The sequence below is a fragment of the Cebidichthys violaceus genome, unplaced genomic scaffold, assembly GCF_023349555.1.
Source record: "Cebidichthys violaceus isolate CVI_PGR_0920_01 unplaced genomic scaffold, fCebVio1.0.p SCAF_40, whole genome shotgun sequence".
Classification (NCBI taxonomy): Eukaryota; Metazoa; Chordata; class Actinopteri; order Perciformes; family Stichaeidae; genus Cebidichthys; species Cebidichthys violaceus.
In genome coordinates this window covers 2,077,391-2,092,066 of record NW_027176595.1, presented here as the reverse complement: position 1 = coordinate 2,092,066, position 14,676 = coordinate 2,077,391, and the positions used below count along the sequence as shown (strand labels likewise).

Below are 14,676 nucleotides of genomic sequence, written 5' to 3'. Positions count from 1 at the left end.
TCGGTAATCTGATCGGGAAATGCTGGCGAGCGTGTCATTGGGAAGCATTCGGTGTGCCTATATGAGGCAATATGGTGGCGACAGAATGACTCTTCATTCTACCTCTCTTCTCTGCACCGGTGTCAAACATCATATACACTACATGAAAGAAAAGAATAAAGACCGACGAGCCGTCAGGCTCAGGAACACAGTGTCTGAATGACTCGTGTGGCGACACGTGTGATCTCAAAGTGAGAAAAGTCAGAGACTTAACATTGATTGGTGCTGCAGTCTTCATAGGATTGGAGTCCATCAAAGTAGGAATAAATACATTTTATTTAAAAATAATAATAAAAAAAAGGAGAAATAACACAACACTACAAACAAAACATGTAATCTTAATCAGATTGAGTGATTTGAAAGTCACTTTTGCTTTTGGTCCTGGTTATTACTAAATCCTTCACTTGTTATTTGCTGTCATCACAAGCAGTCGGGGCCAGCTGGGGAAGTTCTCTAATGACGTGTCCATGGAAACAAGGCAGAGAGTCACATGTGTTTCATCACTCAACACGGGAAAAGCCTTCTGTTCAACGTTGCGGAGATTTAAAAATAATGTCGAAACACATCAACATCAGAGAGAAGTGTGTAGCTTTTTGTTTTTCCTCGTTGGTGAATTAGATGGTTTCTGCAAAGTGAAGCCAATGAGGAAGGGCCTCAAAGGTGCGTTCTCTCTAATGGCCAGCAGGGGGCGACGCCTCTGGTTGCAAAAAAGAAGCCTGGTTGCATAGAAGTCTATGAGAAAATGACTCTACTTCTCTCTTGATTTATCAGTAAACATTGTAATCATGAGTTTATGGTCTCAATCTCTAGCAACAAGTCTTCTTTTATACAGCATCATGTTCATTTAGTAAATTATGGCCCATTTAAACCACTGTCTGGGAGATGTTTGTGTTTTATTCTTAGATTTTTAACGCTTTCACAGTATTTTCAGTTCATGAAAATGAATTGTAAAATTTGTGGTTGCCTAGAAATCTGTTATTAAGCTATGGTCATACTGAGCTCCACTCTCTTGTGTCACTTCTTTTTGCAAAAAGCAAGATGGCGACCGCCAAAAACCAAGACGGCTACAGCTAAAGTGTTGAACTTGAGGCTTCAATAATGATGTCACGGTGACTCCGTCCACTTCTTCCTTCACAGCTCAGAAGGAACTCACAATCAGTCGTGAGAGGAATGTCCACCTCTCAATATGCGACGGTGAGAAGACGTCAAAGAGAGAACAAACAAATCAAGCCTTTCAATTTTTAATTTCGTTTTAATTGGCGTTGAGCTGAAAAGCAGTGGCTGTTCGGTTCTTCTTTAACTCTGAACTGCAGCTATTATCTCCTCGAATGCTTTTGTGTGTTGCCTAATGTACCGCTGGAGTGTTGTGTAATGGCTTTACACAGGAACGTGAGGTAGCTCCAAAATGGCTTTTAAACCTTTTGAGCCGTCTATTGTAGCAACACCATGCTCTATTATTTCCAACTAACCGATCCGATAAATTGATTTTCTACTTGGGCATTATGAACGAATTCCACTCTCAGTGATTGATTTGAATAGTTCCACGACATAATGAGAGCTTCAGGATCTGCTCCTCTGTAGATCATCGCAGGGAAACGGTGTTAATTAAAGAATCTCCCATAATCGCAGGACGTTGATGAGCTTTGACTTTGTTGACGCCGATGAAGATTTCCGTAAATCGTCAGTCCGATGAGAGGGTGCCTGACTGCAGCTCCTGTTATAATGGCCATGTGAAATCATGTCTACGCTTAGAGAGAAGCACCTCTACCCTACAAGCACATAATTAATGTCCCTGTGTCTATTTAAAGCATTTTTGCACATGCTCTTCCCCTTCCCCCGGAGTAGTGAGAAAATGCCTGAGGCGCACTATGATACAAGGGCTTCGAGGTGCTGCTCATCATCTGTTCAACCTTATTGGCAATGTGTAAATATCGCTGTGTCATTCAATGGAAGCACTGACACAGAACATGCCGTCAATTTAGCAGGAAATCATTCAAATGTTCAAACGTAATTATGCTTATTGACATGATAGTTCATGGTGGACATATGCAGTGAGGCAGCAGGCTTTTTGGGAACCGACTCTTGTCCCACAGATCTGTTTCTTTTTAAACCCACATTGTGTGTCAGCTGTGTAGTGTAGTGGAATATATTTGTGTTATTTTAATATTTTCTTTAAACTAAACGTAAAGCACAGTAAAACAAAATAGAAAGAAGGGCCGGTGTTTCTCTATCTTTCAAACACTGTTATTAAGAATGAATTAAGGACGTTATATTTCATTGAAACACTGTGGAAATGTGGGAAATATATAGAAATATATAGAAATATAGTTTGTTTATTTTCCTGTTTGGGGTTGACACTGAGACCAAGCCCCATGTGCACTATTATGCAGAGCCTGTGATAGCTTCTTCATCTCCCATTATCATACTTAGATCCTATCAAAGTGCTACATTAAAGCACTGGATGAGCTCATTAGGCGGAACAAAGTAAAGCAGGAATCTCCGTCTGACTGACAGCTGAGGCTGCTCCCTCCGTCGCTCAGGGATTCTTCTCGGCGACATCCCTCAGCAACAGTCAAATGATGCATTCAGGTGCGCATCGTAAAACCCAAAGCGCCTTTGAGCGGAAGTAAGAATCGACTGTTATGAGAAGCACTGAGGGGGAAAAATAAATAGTCTACTGCTATTCTGATGAAGTAATAGTAAAAAGTGACATTGCTATATGGGTTAAATAAATAAATAAAAACATTTCAAACTTTGTTTTTGATATGGATGTATAGATACTTATTACACGTGTTTAAATATGAACATTGAAAAGTAAAGTAAGCTGAGATTGCTCTTAACTTTTCTTAACCAAGTGGTCTCATTATTCATGTGTTGCTTATAGCAAGAGTACAACATCTGTGCAGTATAACAAATGCAGTTTATATATAAAATATATATATTTTAATTTCTTCCATTCACTTCAGAACATCAGTAAAACTGATTTTGTTTAGCTGTTTATTAGCCTTGAAAAAAAATGTATTGTTGTTGTATTTTTAAAGACAACATATTTTTGCATTCTGTTGTAGACAAAAAAAAAAAAGCTACAGAGCCCTTCTCACACAAAAAACTACCAGCTTATAATTTTAAAATCACATTTGTTGCATTTTGACTCAACAGCTTGTGTCGCGCTGTCACCTCCTAGTCTAATATCTCCGACAGCACTCGAGGGCAGTGAAGTGTCGCTGCACTTCCGATGGCCATATTTGGGTGAGCATCAGTGGCGCCTGAGCTCAGGAAGCAATTGGAAACAGTAAAATGAGCTTTTGTCCGTCTTCTATCGCAAGACAAAATACCCAGACGTTGTTTTCGCCGAAGTTGATTCGCGTCGTTGACAGAAGAAAGCTGCTGCTGCTGCTGCTGCAGCAGAGATCAGAGCTTTGATTCTCAGGAACTCTGACACACGCAGCTGCAAAAAAAAACAACAACATTTCACTCTGGGGAAACTGTCAGGAGACACAGGTGAGCTGGATTTTTTTATATCATTTAAACTGCATGAAACATTTGGTTTAGAATAATGAAAACAAAAAAAGCATGCATCCGCTTTCCTGGCTCACCGGCTACTGTCTACTCTATTACGGAGGTTTGGTTTCATTGGCACCTGTTGATCTGAATTCCCTGCTGAACAATCATTTGAAATGAGCCTTATTGACGGAGGATAAAGTTCTGTTGATTCCCAGATAAAACATCAGCGCATGAAGGATCAAGGCTTATAATGTAGCTCGGGAGCTCAAATCTGTTTGACTTTTTTGTTTTTGAGAAGAAATAATGTCTGCTGTATGGCCAAAAGTTCCCCTAATGTTCACCATAACGATGTTAAAACACAATGTTGGAACCCTCAAGTTGTCTCCGTGTGAAACCAGATGAAGGCAGACTCTCGTTCTGCAGGATGTCGGTACGATGGTCCACCTTGTTGGCTCGACCGAAACTTGACAGGTGGAGATGGTTTTATGGTTGAATATCTATTTTTTTTTATTTTTGTAAACGCTCTCCTTATTTGTAATCTATCAGCCTGCTCTGTACATTTCAAAAGCTGGAGACGCCACGCACTCTTTAACAATCAACACACACACACACACACACACACACACACACACACACACACACACACACACACACACACACAGGTGCATCAGACAGAGATACAGCCTGAAGTTGAAAACATGTTATTTTAGTCAGAGTGCACTCTGGGAGACATTCATAGGTTTGTGTTTGAAGACGTGTATAATAACAGGTGTCATAAGAGTAAAGGCAGCTTTATAGACCTCTGGATCTGAATGTGATGTTAACCTCCTCAGCAGCTCACGCATTATGCATGCTCTGTTTCATACTGTGTATCAATCCATTTTTCGCTTTGGAGATGCTCGTCTCTTCTCTCTCTCTCTCTCTCTCTCTCTCTCTCTCTCTCTCTCTCTCTCTCTCTCTCTCTGTCTCACTCACTCACTCACTCACACTAAGACGGCGCTCATCTAGAATAATCTTGTCCCCAAGTGACAGCACCGGCAGCCTAAGTCCGTGATTCACCTGTGCTTTTTTAATATTGATTATCCAGCAGATTATAAGGGGGATGAAAAGCATCACGTTTCATTGTTGAGCATTAAACTGCAGTCTAATAGAGACGAATTATGAGTGTCTCTTTGTGGCTTTCTCCCTTTGTATTAAGACGGTGGAGGTTTTAACTCCACTATAGACCAATCATTAGGAGTCCATTAGTTTTCAAATCACTCATTAATGAATAATTCCTCTTTTTAAATGCCGTAGATCAGTGGTCAAAAACCTGTGTGTGAAAGAAAAAAACCAGCTTCCCCAGTGTTTTCCTTCTGCCACACGTCCGCAGAGACATCATAAGCAGGTTATGGTAATGCCGCTCAAATATAGTAGTCAGTTGTTGTGTTCAGAAGTACGGCATTAATTATAGTGTGTGAGAAAACTTCAATGACTCAGAGCATCACTGCCATTGTAGCACAGTGTCTTGTAAATGCAGACTGATGTGTTTTCGCGTAAAAGGAGAGGCATGATTGTTTCTGCATAAAGGCTCGATGGCTTCTATATTTTTGAGAGCTTCTTCTATCTTACGGCCGTGGGGGGAGAGTGGTTTTTTTTTTTTTCACGAGGACAAAGGATGTATTATCTGTGGCACAATAAGCGAGGATTTGTGCCATTGTTAAAGTTGTATATGTTGTGCGTCGCTGTGCTGCAGACGCCCTTTACAAAAAAAAAAAAAAGCTCACAACCATCAACTCCTGGGGTTTTCTCTGGCAATCAATTTCCAAAGCCAATGTGCCCGTCATGTGCCTTGACAACACAGACACCGGGAGCTTTTTGGGAATAGCAGGCTGGATGGTGTTTTCTCCGGGCCGGAGCTGGATGGTTCACAGATGATGTGTTATCTAGGTGCATAGCGTATAGATCACAGGGACTTTTCAAAATCCAATCCGCTTGGAAAGCTCCGAGATTTGACACCGAATTGGCAGCCGGATCCATTTAGCTCAGGCGTCCCTAAGGGACAGTGACACAATTATAACCTTGATGGCCATATAATGAGGCTCTTGCTTCTGTCGTAAAGGTTATGATAGTCACGCTTTTTCACACCAGCGCTGCATAATCGACTTACAGTAGTGATTTGAAGGTGCACCTCCTCAGGCTGATGTGGTTTAAATTAAGTTCAAAATGTGCTCGTCTGCTTTCATTCAATTACACCAACTGTCATTGTTAAAGGAGACGGTTAAATTAATATCTCCCTCTCATTGTGTCGACGAAGGAAGAATGAATGCTAATTGCATTGGTTGTAAGACAAAGGCATGTAGGAAATCGTACCGAACCTGTTAAGTCGATTAAATTCGATTATAACAATAGTTGGGTCTATGTCATGATGACGCTGTGGCAGCGTCTCCTAAGGTGGGGGCAGTAAGCCGGCCAGTGCCGCGCCTCATCAGCTCACGTGATGAACTCCAGGAAATCTCTTCAGTCTCTTTGAGTAAACGTTTGAAGATTAGCCGGAGCGTAGCCGGACAATATGGCGGGAAAAAAGAAGTGCAGAAGCAAATGTGCAGTTACAGGTTCTAATTTGAGTACAAACGGTCTGTTTTCTTTCAGTGATTTTGTTTTAAAGCTAGCGCGTATTAAAACTACCGGGCGGCTAGATATCGATCCACACAAAAACGTAGAAACGTTTGTTTTTGAATAACCTGTAAATTGTGCTTTTGTTTGTCAAAATGGACACAGATCTGCTGAAGACGGAAGATTTAGCTAACCCTAATATTTGACTTTTTTTTCCTGCATGGCGCCCAGTGTCCATTTATTAAATGTAATTGATTTACTGTGGTAAAAGAGCATCGTACAAGAAAATGAGAAATGTGTTTTGTAATTTGAATAAAACGCTGGAAATGATTGAATGTGTTTGCTATGAATAAACGATTAATCGTAAGTAATAATCAACAGATCGGTAAATCATCAAAGCAGTTGTTAGTTGCAGCCGTAGTCTATGTAAAGTAGGAACAGTACTTCAGATATACAAGTTCATGAGCTACATTGAAACATTATCTATATCTATATCTATATCTATATATAGATATATATCTATATTGAATTAACACTGTTGATTAAACGGTGATCACATTCCTCTCCATCACTGTGTGATGCAGATGGTGCCCTGTTGTAACTGTTGTACTGAACTGTGTATAAATATCATGTTTTTTTTGTGTTTTACTGCGTTGAGGTGAACACACTATAACACCAAAGGGTCTTCTTCTTTTTTTCTTTTTTTTTCCAGACCTTAGAATTCCATTTACCTGTATTTACCAGCTCCCTTTCTTCTGCTGTTACCATAGAGACACTCTTCCCTATCAGCAAGGCGCCTTTGGCTGCCGGACCCATTGGCTCTCACAGGAGAGAGACACTGTTGAGCGTTAGCAAGTGTTTCCCTGGCACGATTTTGGCACCAATATCGCAAGAAAGGCATTTACTTGGCTTCGACGGTGTTTCCTTGGCAGCCGGCGCCCCACCGGCGGCGGCACGTCGACCCCGTTTTGTCACTACGGGCTGACGGCTGAGACAGAGTGAAATCCAGTTGGGAGAGATCCACTCCCGTAATTGAAATGAGTTCACCTGGGAGACAGCTGCTCCGCGGTGCCTGTTGGCTGTCAGTGCTTACCAGCCTGCGTGCGGTGGATACGATGTGACGCCCGAGCAGGTTTGTTTACCACAGCGAGAAAACACGCCGCAGGTATTTCAGCAGCGCGGCCTTTTAAAGATGTCATGAAGAGAGTATTTCACTCTTAGATCGAGGTCAACCTTGTTAGGAGAGCGGAGAACACTCGACGCTCTCTGACGGTCAGCGACAAAATGCACATAAATGAGACTTCTCTGAACGTGAACATTATTAATACGAAATAAACTGCCCGATTCCAATCACCACTCAAATCTCATTAACATGTGTGATTCCTTGACATTTCCTTTGTGCCCTGCTGTTTGTTTAAAAATAATGATGATTCAAAAGTCATCTGAATTTTTAGTATAAATAGATTTTCCTTTCTTCTGACCTTCTTAACATCCAATAAGTAGGAAAGTATTGAAGAGGTAACTCTTTCCCCTTTTCCCACAAACAGGACCTGTACATTTGATGACTGTGACAAAAAAAAATATTGTTTTTTTTTACCAAATAAAGAGCTGTGCAACTTCAGTTCATCAGTTTATTTCACGTGCGCTTCACTCAGAGAGTCCCTGTAGGCTTACACTCACAAAGAAAGAAAACAGAAAGTATAACACACAATATAACATGTAAAAGTACACACACACACACACATGCACCGGTAATGATATTAATATGACAACACGGTTGAGGTTTTTATGTCTAATGGACGGACGACTCTGCTCTACCACTAGGCCGCAGTCGCACTGGAGATATTTGACATGTTTCCTATGGAGCTACAATGGAGAGTGATGGCAGAAAGTATCAACAGCTCTGAGATTCAATCAGATTCAAACACCGGGAGCTTTCTCCAGACGCTGAGCAGTGACATTCAGAAAATACCAGAATAAATCCATCATATTCTTGAGGCAGCTCCTCAATCCTGTCGTCCTAAAGCAATACCACAAGACCTGTGTCTGTGTGGACAAGTAGCGAGCTAGCTGGACGTGTATTGCGTCCACAACCTTTAATAGAACCTCATCCTTGTCCAGTAGTTTGGGAAAATATAGGAAATCAAGAGAGAAGTTAAAAAGAAAAGAAAGGAAATTCCAACAGTTCATCTCTTGGAAATGGCAAATTGATGATATCTGACAGAGAAGGAGCACAGACACTTCAGTCTAATGGAGGAAAGTGTGAATGCTCCAAGTGGATAACAGGTGTCAGCCCCCTGGATCGATAGCATACTGTCCTTTGGGCTCAGCCTGTGATACTACCTGCACCACGACGCTCTCAGCAGGTGGTCTGGATGACAGCAGGCACACGGACACACTGATATTGTGGAATCCATTTGGTGTAAGCGCCATCATTCAAACCATACAACAACAGTCTCACACCCACCCCCCCCCCCTCCAAAAAAAAAAGATGAACATTGTAAAATATGTAGCATCAGCTCAGAATGACTTTCCACTGTTATCCTCTCACAGATTGTTACTAACAGCGAGTATTGTGTCTTTTTCCTGGTTGGAAAATCAGAACAAGCTCCGAGCAGCCGTCGTTCATCGCTTCTTCCTTCACGGCTGTCAACTATTGAAAAGAGTGTCTGACTTTTTTTTTCCGTCAATCAAAGCCTCTCTCTCTCGTGTGTCTTCGTCATTCGTCTTTTCTTTTCTTTTCTTTTCTTTTTTTTGCTGCTGCTGCTCATCAGCGCGCTGAATGTTCGAGGCTCTCACAAACGTCCCGGGTTCAGCCAGCGGCAGTGGAGCTCGCGTCACAGGCAACATGCAGTAAATTGGACAAGCGGGGGACTAAAGTGATTGGATGCTGTTAAGGAGGAGTCTTTGACTTAACAATAAGCTTCACTCTCTTCCTCAGTTGCTAGGCAGACGTGAGCATCCCTGAGTTGTTTTTGCTGTGGGAACTGCTGACACTTATGCGATTTTAATAAACTTGCAATCCGTTCATTTTCATGCTTTTTGACTTGAAATGAAGATTGAAAAGGAAAAAAAAAAAAAAAGGCAGACTGCATCGTAAACGGGTCCAGCCGCCACAGTGGCTTCAAATGCGATGCACTTGAGAAATGTGGCGGCTAATAAACGCATTCTGGTCCTGTGTGGGTTTAGTGACCGACTTCAATATTGAACCGCAGGTATTTTTAGATGCCCCAACCTTCTTTTGAGATTAAAAGGATTAACTCCTCATAAAGCATAGATATGCTGCAGACACACGATGAAGTTCAGGGCCTGACTTTTGAGCATAAAGGGCATTACTCTTAAAAATGATAATCACGCTAAGTATGTGGCCCTTAAGTCAATCAAACACAATCCAGTATGTTCACATTTAAACTTGTTTATGATTAAATCAGAAGACGTCCTGAGCCTACAGACTCTGGTCACAGTTAAGAAGATGCACTGAGTTGATGTGATGTTGCTGTTGTACAGTTTGCTGACTTTACCTTTTTCTTTTTTACTTGGGGGGGGGGGGGGGGGGGTAATGCAAACGTGCTCATTTTCATTAAAAATCCCTAAACACAACACTTTACTTTCTTCTTTAGCTTCCCTGCTGCGGGGAGCCCTGACGGTGCTCAGTATTATCATATGAGGTCATATAATTCAGTTATGCTTTACAGACGCCATGAAGCCGATATGAGAGTTCACGTTACGGCTCTGAGAAAGACCCACTCGGTCTCAGCGACGGGTTTAGAGACGCGGCGCCAATCATCTCCGAGGTCACCAGATTGGCTCATTTTTCTGAATTCATATTTCACAGCCACGACAACCCAAGTATCCATCCCTGCAAACGCTTGGATAACATTTCTGCTTCTATGTGTATACAAACTGCTATATGTTAAGATTTAACATTGAGAAAATAATGATTTGTTCATGAGATATAATGCCTGTCAGCCAATTCTCAAATCATGCTGGTTAATGCTATATTAAGAGTCGATCATTTGTTTGTGAACACATTCATTAATTACAGTTTTACAACATTTTAAAAAAGTTGATATTCTTAGAAAATGTATTTTTGGAGGCGTCTTCTGATAAATTGTTGGTCCACAAAATGCAACGGTTGGTGGAGAGTCCTCTGGGACGTTCATCGATACGCTTTATTGAATTAGATGATAAAATCATATTTACTGGTATTGGTTAAATATGAAGCTGCAGTACAGCCAGCATCCGGCTAACTTAACTTAGCATAAAGACTAACCAATGGTTAAGAAAATCCACCTACTGTATCATCACCCAGAGCGCTCACTGTTTAACAAGTGGTGTTGTTTAAAGAGCTACCGCTTTCCCCGAGAGGAGTAAAGTGTCAATTAAAGTGTCAATTATACAATGAACTATTAATACATGTTTAATGATGGATTCAAATGCAGTACGGAAATGATTACCGAACGTGTTTCTCATTTAAACCTTGCCTCGTTATTAAATGACTTTTCTGTAAAGCTCACATTTCACTTCACTTTTCCTACGAGCCTCAGTAAAGATCGTATTATTCTGTTTCCACATCATCTGGCTTTGACTGGGCTGTTTTTGCAGCATAGTCTCGTTTTTAGATCCTCTGTTGGTGTTTGTCCTGGAGATGCCCCAGGTCTATGATGAAGACATTCATTGGAATCATGTCTTTTAATGACATTGCTGTTATGAGGCTCGTGTGGCTCTCCGCTCTGAGTTGCATATTTTGTGCAAATCCCCCAAAAAGAAAGGTTGATTGACTTTGAACCGGCCAGACCAAGAGGCGGAAGACAAATTGCATCATTTATACTCGGACCGGAATAGAACACACACCTCCTGCCGAAGAAGAGCATAATTATGTTACAAGAGCAAAGAGGTTATGCGGCTGAACAGCCGAAATTAAATGTATTTTGACTCACTTCTCTAGAATAGAGGGGACTTACTCAAACGGTGCTAATCACGGGTTTGCACCTCTTTGTGTGTCTTTTCTGGCAGTGAGGGATAATGACGACGCTGCTGGACCTGAAGAGCAGTGTGTTGAGGCAGGTGCAGAGGAGCCAGTCGCTGAGGAGCCGAAGGGAGCCTTCGCCCACCGCCAGCAGCCCCCTCACGCACTGCCCTGACCCCTTACCTCGCAGGTGAGTTCTCCCGTGCTCAAACATACACACTCCTGCAAGTTCTGTAGTTGGTTTCCTGTTATTATGTTGTTGTTTTTTTTTTTTTTAATGGATGTGACATTCGTGGAATTGTGGTGCTGTTTCGTTTAACCGGTACAAAAAGTTTAACCGTTTTTTTTCCTTTCTGTCAATCAGAGTTTAACCCATTTTTTTTTTTTTTTTAGAGTAAATTCAGAGATGTAATGAAATGCTTCCAGGAACACTGAGTGGCAGAGGCGTTGCATGAACTTATGATGTTGAAAGTAAAGTTGTGATGCGCTTTTTCGCTTTTGGATGAAAACAGATTAAGCCCCCTTGGTTGAGTTTGAGTTTTGAGAAGCAGGAGAACCGGGCTGGTTATTTACATGTTACTTCATTCTTCGCTTGATTGTTGCCGCTTAAGTAATAGCTTCAATAAAGAGATTCTTTATTGAGGGAAAATGAAATTGCATTCAGGGGTAGCTCAGAAGGATGATGGCACACACACACACACACACACACACACATAAGGAATAAGTCATGTCTGTGATTCCTTTGTTTTCCGCTGGCCGTCCAGCTGAAGCCACAAGTCATTATTTCTACGTCCTGAACGTGCTCAGCGACTATAGATATAGAGGACGCCGTGCACAAGCAGCCTCGCCCCCCCCCCCCCCCCCCCCCCCCCCAGGACACATCAACCACCACACTATTACATGCACAGTCAGGCTCTGACGCCATCACAAATGCTGCTTTCTTGAGGTTCAGTGATGTCCACACGTCTCCTTCAAACACAGGAGTGAACCGCAGCACCGCACGCTGCTGCTGGTAGTCGAGTGACAAAGACCTCTGGCTGCATCATAAATCACCGTATGTTTTAGTTGACCTATGTGTTTTGTGTTTGAATCCTTGATTAATTAAAGTTACTGGTACATGGGTTCATATTGGTGTGTGTGTGTGTCTGAGTGTAAACTGTATGTACATTTATGTCTACAATATGTGTCAGTATGTGTGTTTATGTTGAATGTCACAAAAACAGCAAGACATCTTTTTAGTCACTCTCATACAAAGCCAATAAGAAAAGTGATCATAAACCATATATACTAGCTAACTGTACGGCAGACTATGGATACAGAAACCACTGCTGAAAGACAAAAGGCAGGCTTCCACATGTAGCATGCTAACGGAGATGTCTCTTATGTGAATAGCCATAAAAAGCTCAATATATGTGTTATTGTTTATGTCATTAGTATGGCAACTACAGTTGAAACGGTAGTTTTTATAGATAATATATAAGAAAATACATCTCCACACCTTTTATTTCTACAAGGAGCTGCTCACTGTTTGACCCAATTCATTCATTTGTTAAAAATGATTCCGTGTTCTTATGTCACTATTGTTTGCATGTACTTTATGTGTGTATGTATACATGTATGCATATGTGGACATGTAATATGTGTGTAGTATGATATATGTATGTTTCCTTTTTGTTCTTGTGTTGTATTTATTTTCTGTTTCTCTTAAAATGTCTTTACTAATGTTAAACGTTCTACGGTTCGCGGTGATGTGGTCTGTGCTGAGAACAAACAGACCCTCAGTGGATTTGATCTTTTCTGATCTCTTAAGTTTCGTTCCGTTGTCTCTGTAGAAGGTTTTTATTATTTTGAGGTTTGTTTTTTTTCCTTGCCTGCCTCGTAGCAACAAATAAAGTGGCACAGGTAAAATCTTTCATGTGTTTTTTTTCAGTCTTGTTTTGAAGCGTCATCTGAAGCCAAAAGTAATTGTATGAACCTGTGGTTTCTATAGCAACCTAAATACAGGCTGCTGCCGTGAACTTATACTTCGGTGCTGACGACCGTGTCTATTTTTAACGTGGAAGATAACCTCAGATTCTTTGCTGAACGCTGATGAATTTTGCATTTTGAAAGACTATTAGCTCACCATTTTTCATGAACATGTTTTTATTTAATGCATGGTCTTCATGCTGCCTCAGTAAGTGGTATTAATTTGGCATTTTTTTTTATTGTATTCCTGATGCAATTCAATGTAAAATCTGCTTCAATGGGAGCCTATTTGTGTCCTTCATTAAAGAGTGATTTGAACTGTCAGTATCTCACATTTTTCTCATTTCCCATGCCAGCTCCCTGGTGCTACATCCTTCCCACCGAGTCTCATCCGTGCACGAACCCCGAGCGCTCGTCATTAGAGGCAGGCTGTTGATCTTTGTTATCCGTTCAGACTGCTGCTGGCCTGCCTGCACTCTCACTTTAATTGAGAATTTGAAAATGAGGCCGGGTACATTCGGGCTGCTCCAGCCACAGTTGTTGACCCAGCGGTGCCGTCGGCTGTCAGAGCTGAGCTCTCAGAGCGGAGACCGGCATGTTGGAGGGTTTTAATTCAGTTGAGCAAACTACGTTTTTTTTTTTTTTTGTGAGCTGGTTTCCAAAGTCTGTGAAAATGAACGAGACACTGTCAGAGACGAGCTTGATCGGACGTTATACAGCAATTTAAATTCATATCTTGGTTTATTACTGTTTGCTTATTGCACTGTTCTGTTCCGTCTCCGTCAACAGTGGTGAAGTTCACACTTGACTCCGCTGTGTTTTGAATTGTGAGCTCTCTACTCTGTCACTAATGGATTTGACTCCTCAGCGACACTGAACTGGTGCTCTCAGATTAATGAGGAATAACTCAATCAATTTAGAATTACATCAAACGGAAAACCTTAATGCGCATGCAATTACAGACAGACATACTATACATTTAAATTGGGGATGTCAAACTAATTTAAGTTCATGAGCCACAAACAACCCAATTTGATGTCAAACGTATAAAGAACATCACCTTCACATTGTTCCCTTTCTTGTAGTGTAAGCAAGACTATTGCTTTCTGAAAACATTCACAATAAATGTAAAATTAATTTACAAAGCAGAGATGTCGCTCAGCTACAACTAAAAACAGTTTCCTTAAACTTGCCAATACATTATTTATCTTCTCTGTTCTCAGTTGTCTTTGGAAGTTCTTGTATTTTGTGCCATGATGATGATGATGATGATGATGATGATGATGATGGCGCTGAATGATATACTCCTTGAGCACTGAAAGGTGCTGTGAACACACCCCAGCGCACTGACTTCCCATTTACTTCTGTGGAGAAATAGGAAGTGGTTCCCTTTTTTTCTTGGAAAACCCGTCACTGTGTCCACTTTCGTCTGACATTTGTCCCGCCGTTGGCTCCAGCATGGACAGCAGCCGGTGCTCTTGACAGCGTTGTGTCGTGTAGCCTGTATGTAAGCAAGTAGGGTCTGTAACAGCATATCCAGCAGAGGGCCTGCTAAACTGGAATGAGTGACTTGTCTGCAATTTTCACACTTTGCAAAGTCA

At 41.4% G+C, this 14,676-nt stretch overlaps 1 protein-coding gene across 2 annotated transcripts in view; it reads left to right on the top strand.

Annotated features, from left to right (window-relative positions):
• The first annotated feature begins 3,284 nt into the window (after positions 1-3,284).
• Positions 3,285-14,676, top strand: part of baiap3 (BAI1 associated protein 3) — a 34,405-nt gene continuing 23,013 nt past the window's right edge. For both annotated transcript variants that reach the window (XM_068727947.1, XM_068727948.1), the window contains exons 1-2: positions 3,285-3,540; positions 11,155-11,297. In XM_068727947.1, the coding sequence (XP_068584048.1) occupies positions 11,164-11,297 (134 nt within the window). In that variant the 5' untranslated portion in view covers positions 3,285-3,540; positions 11,155-11,163. The remainder of the gene's footprint in view (positions 3,541-11,154; positions 11,298-14,676) is intronic.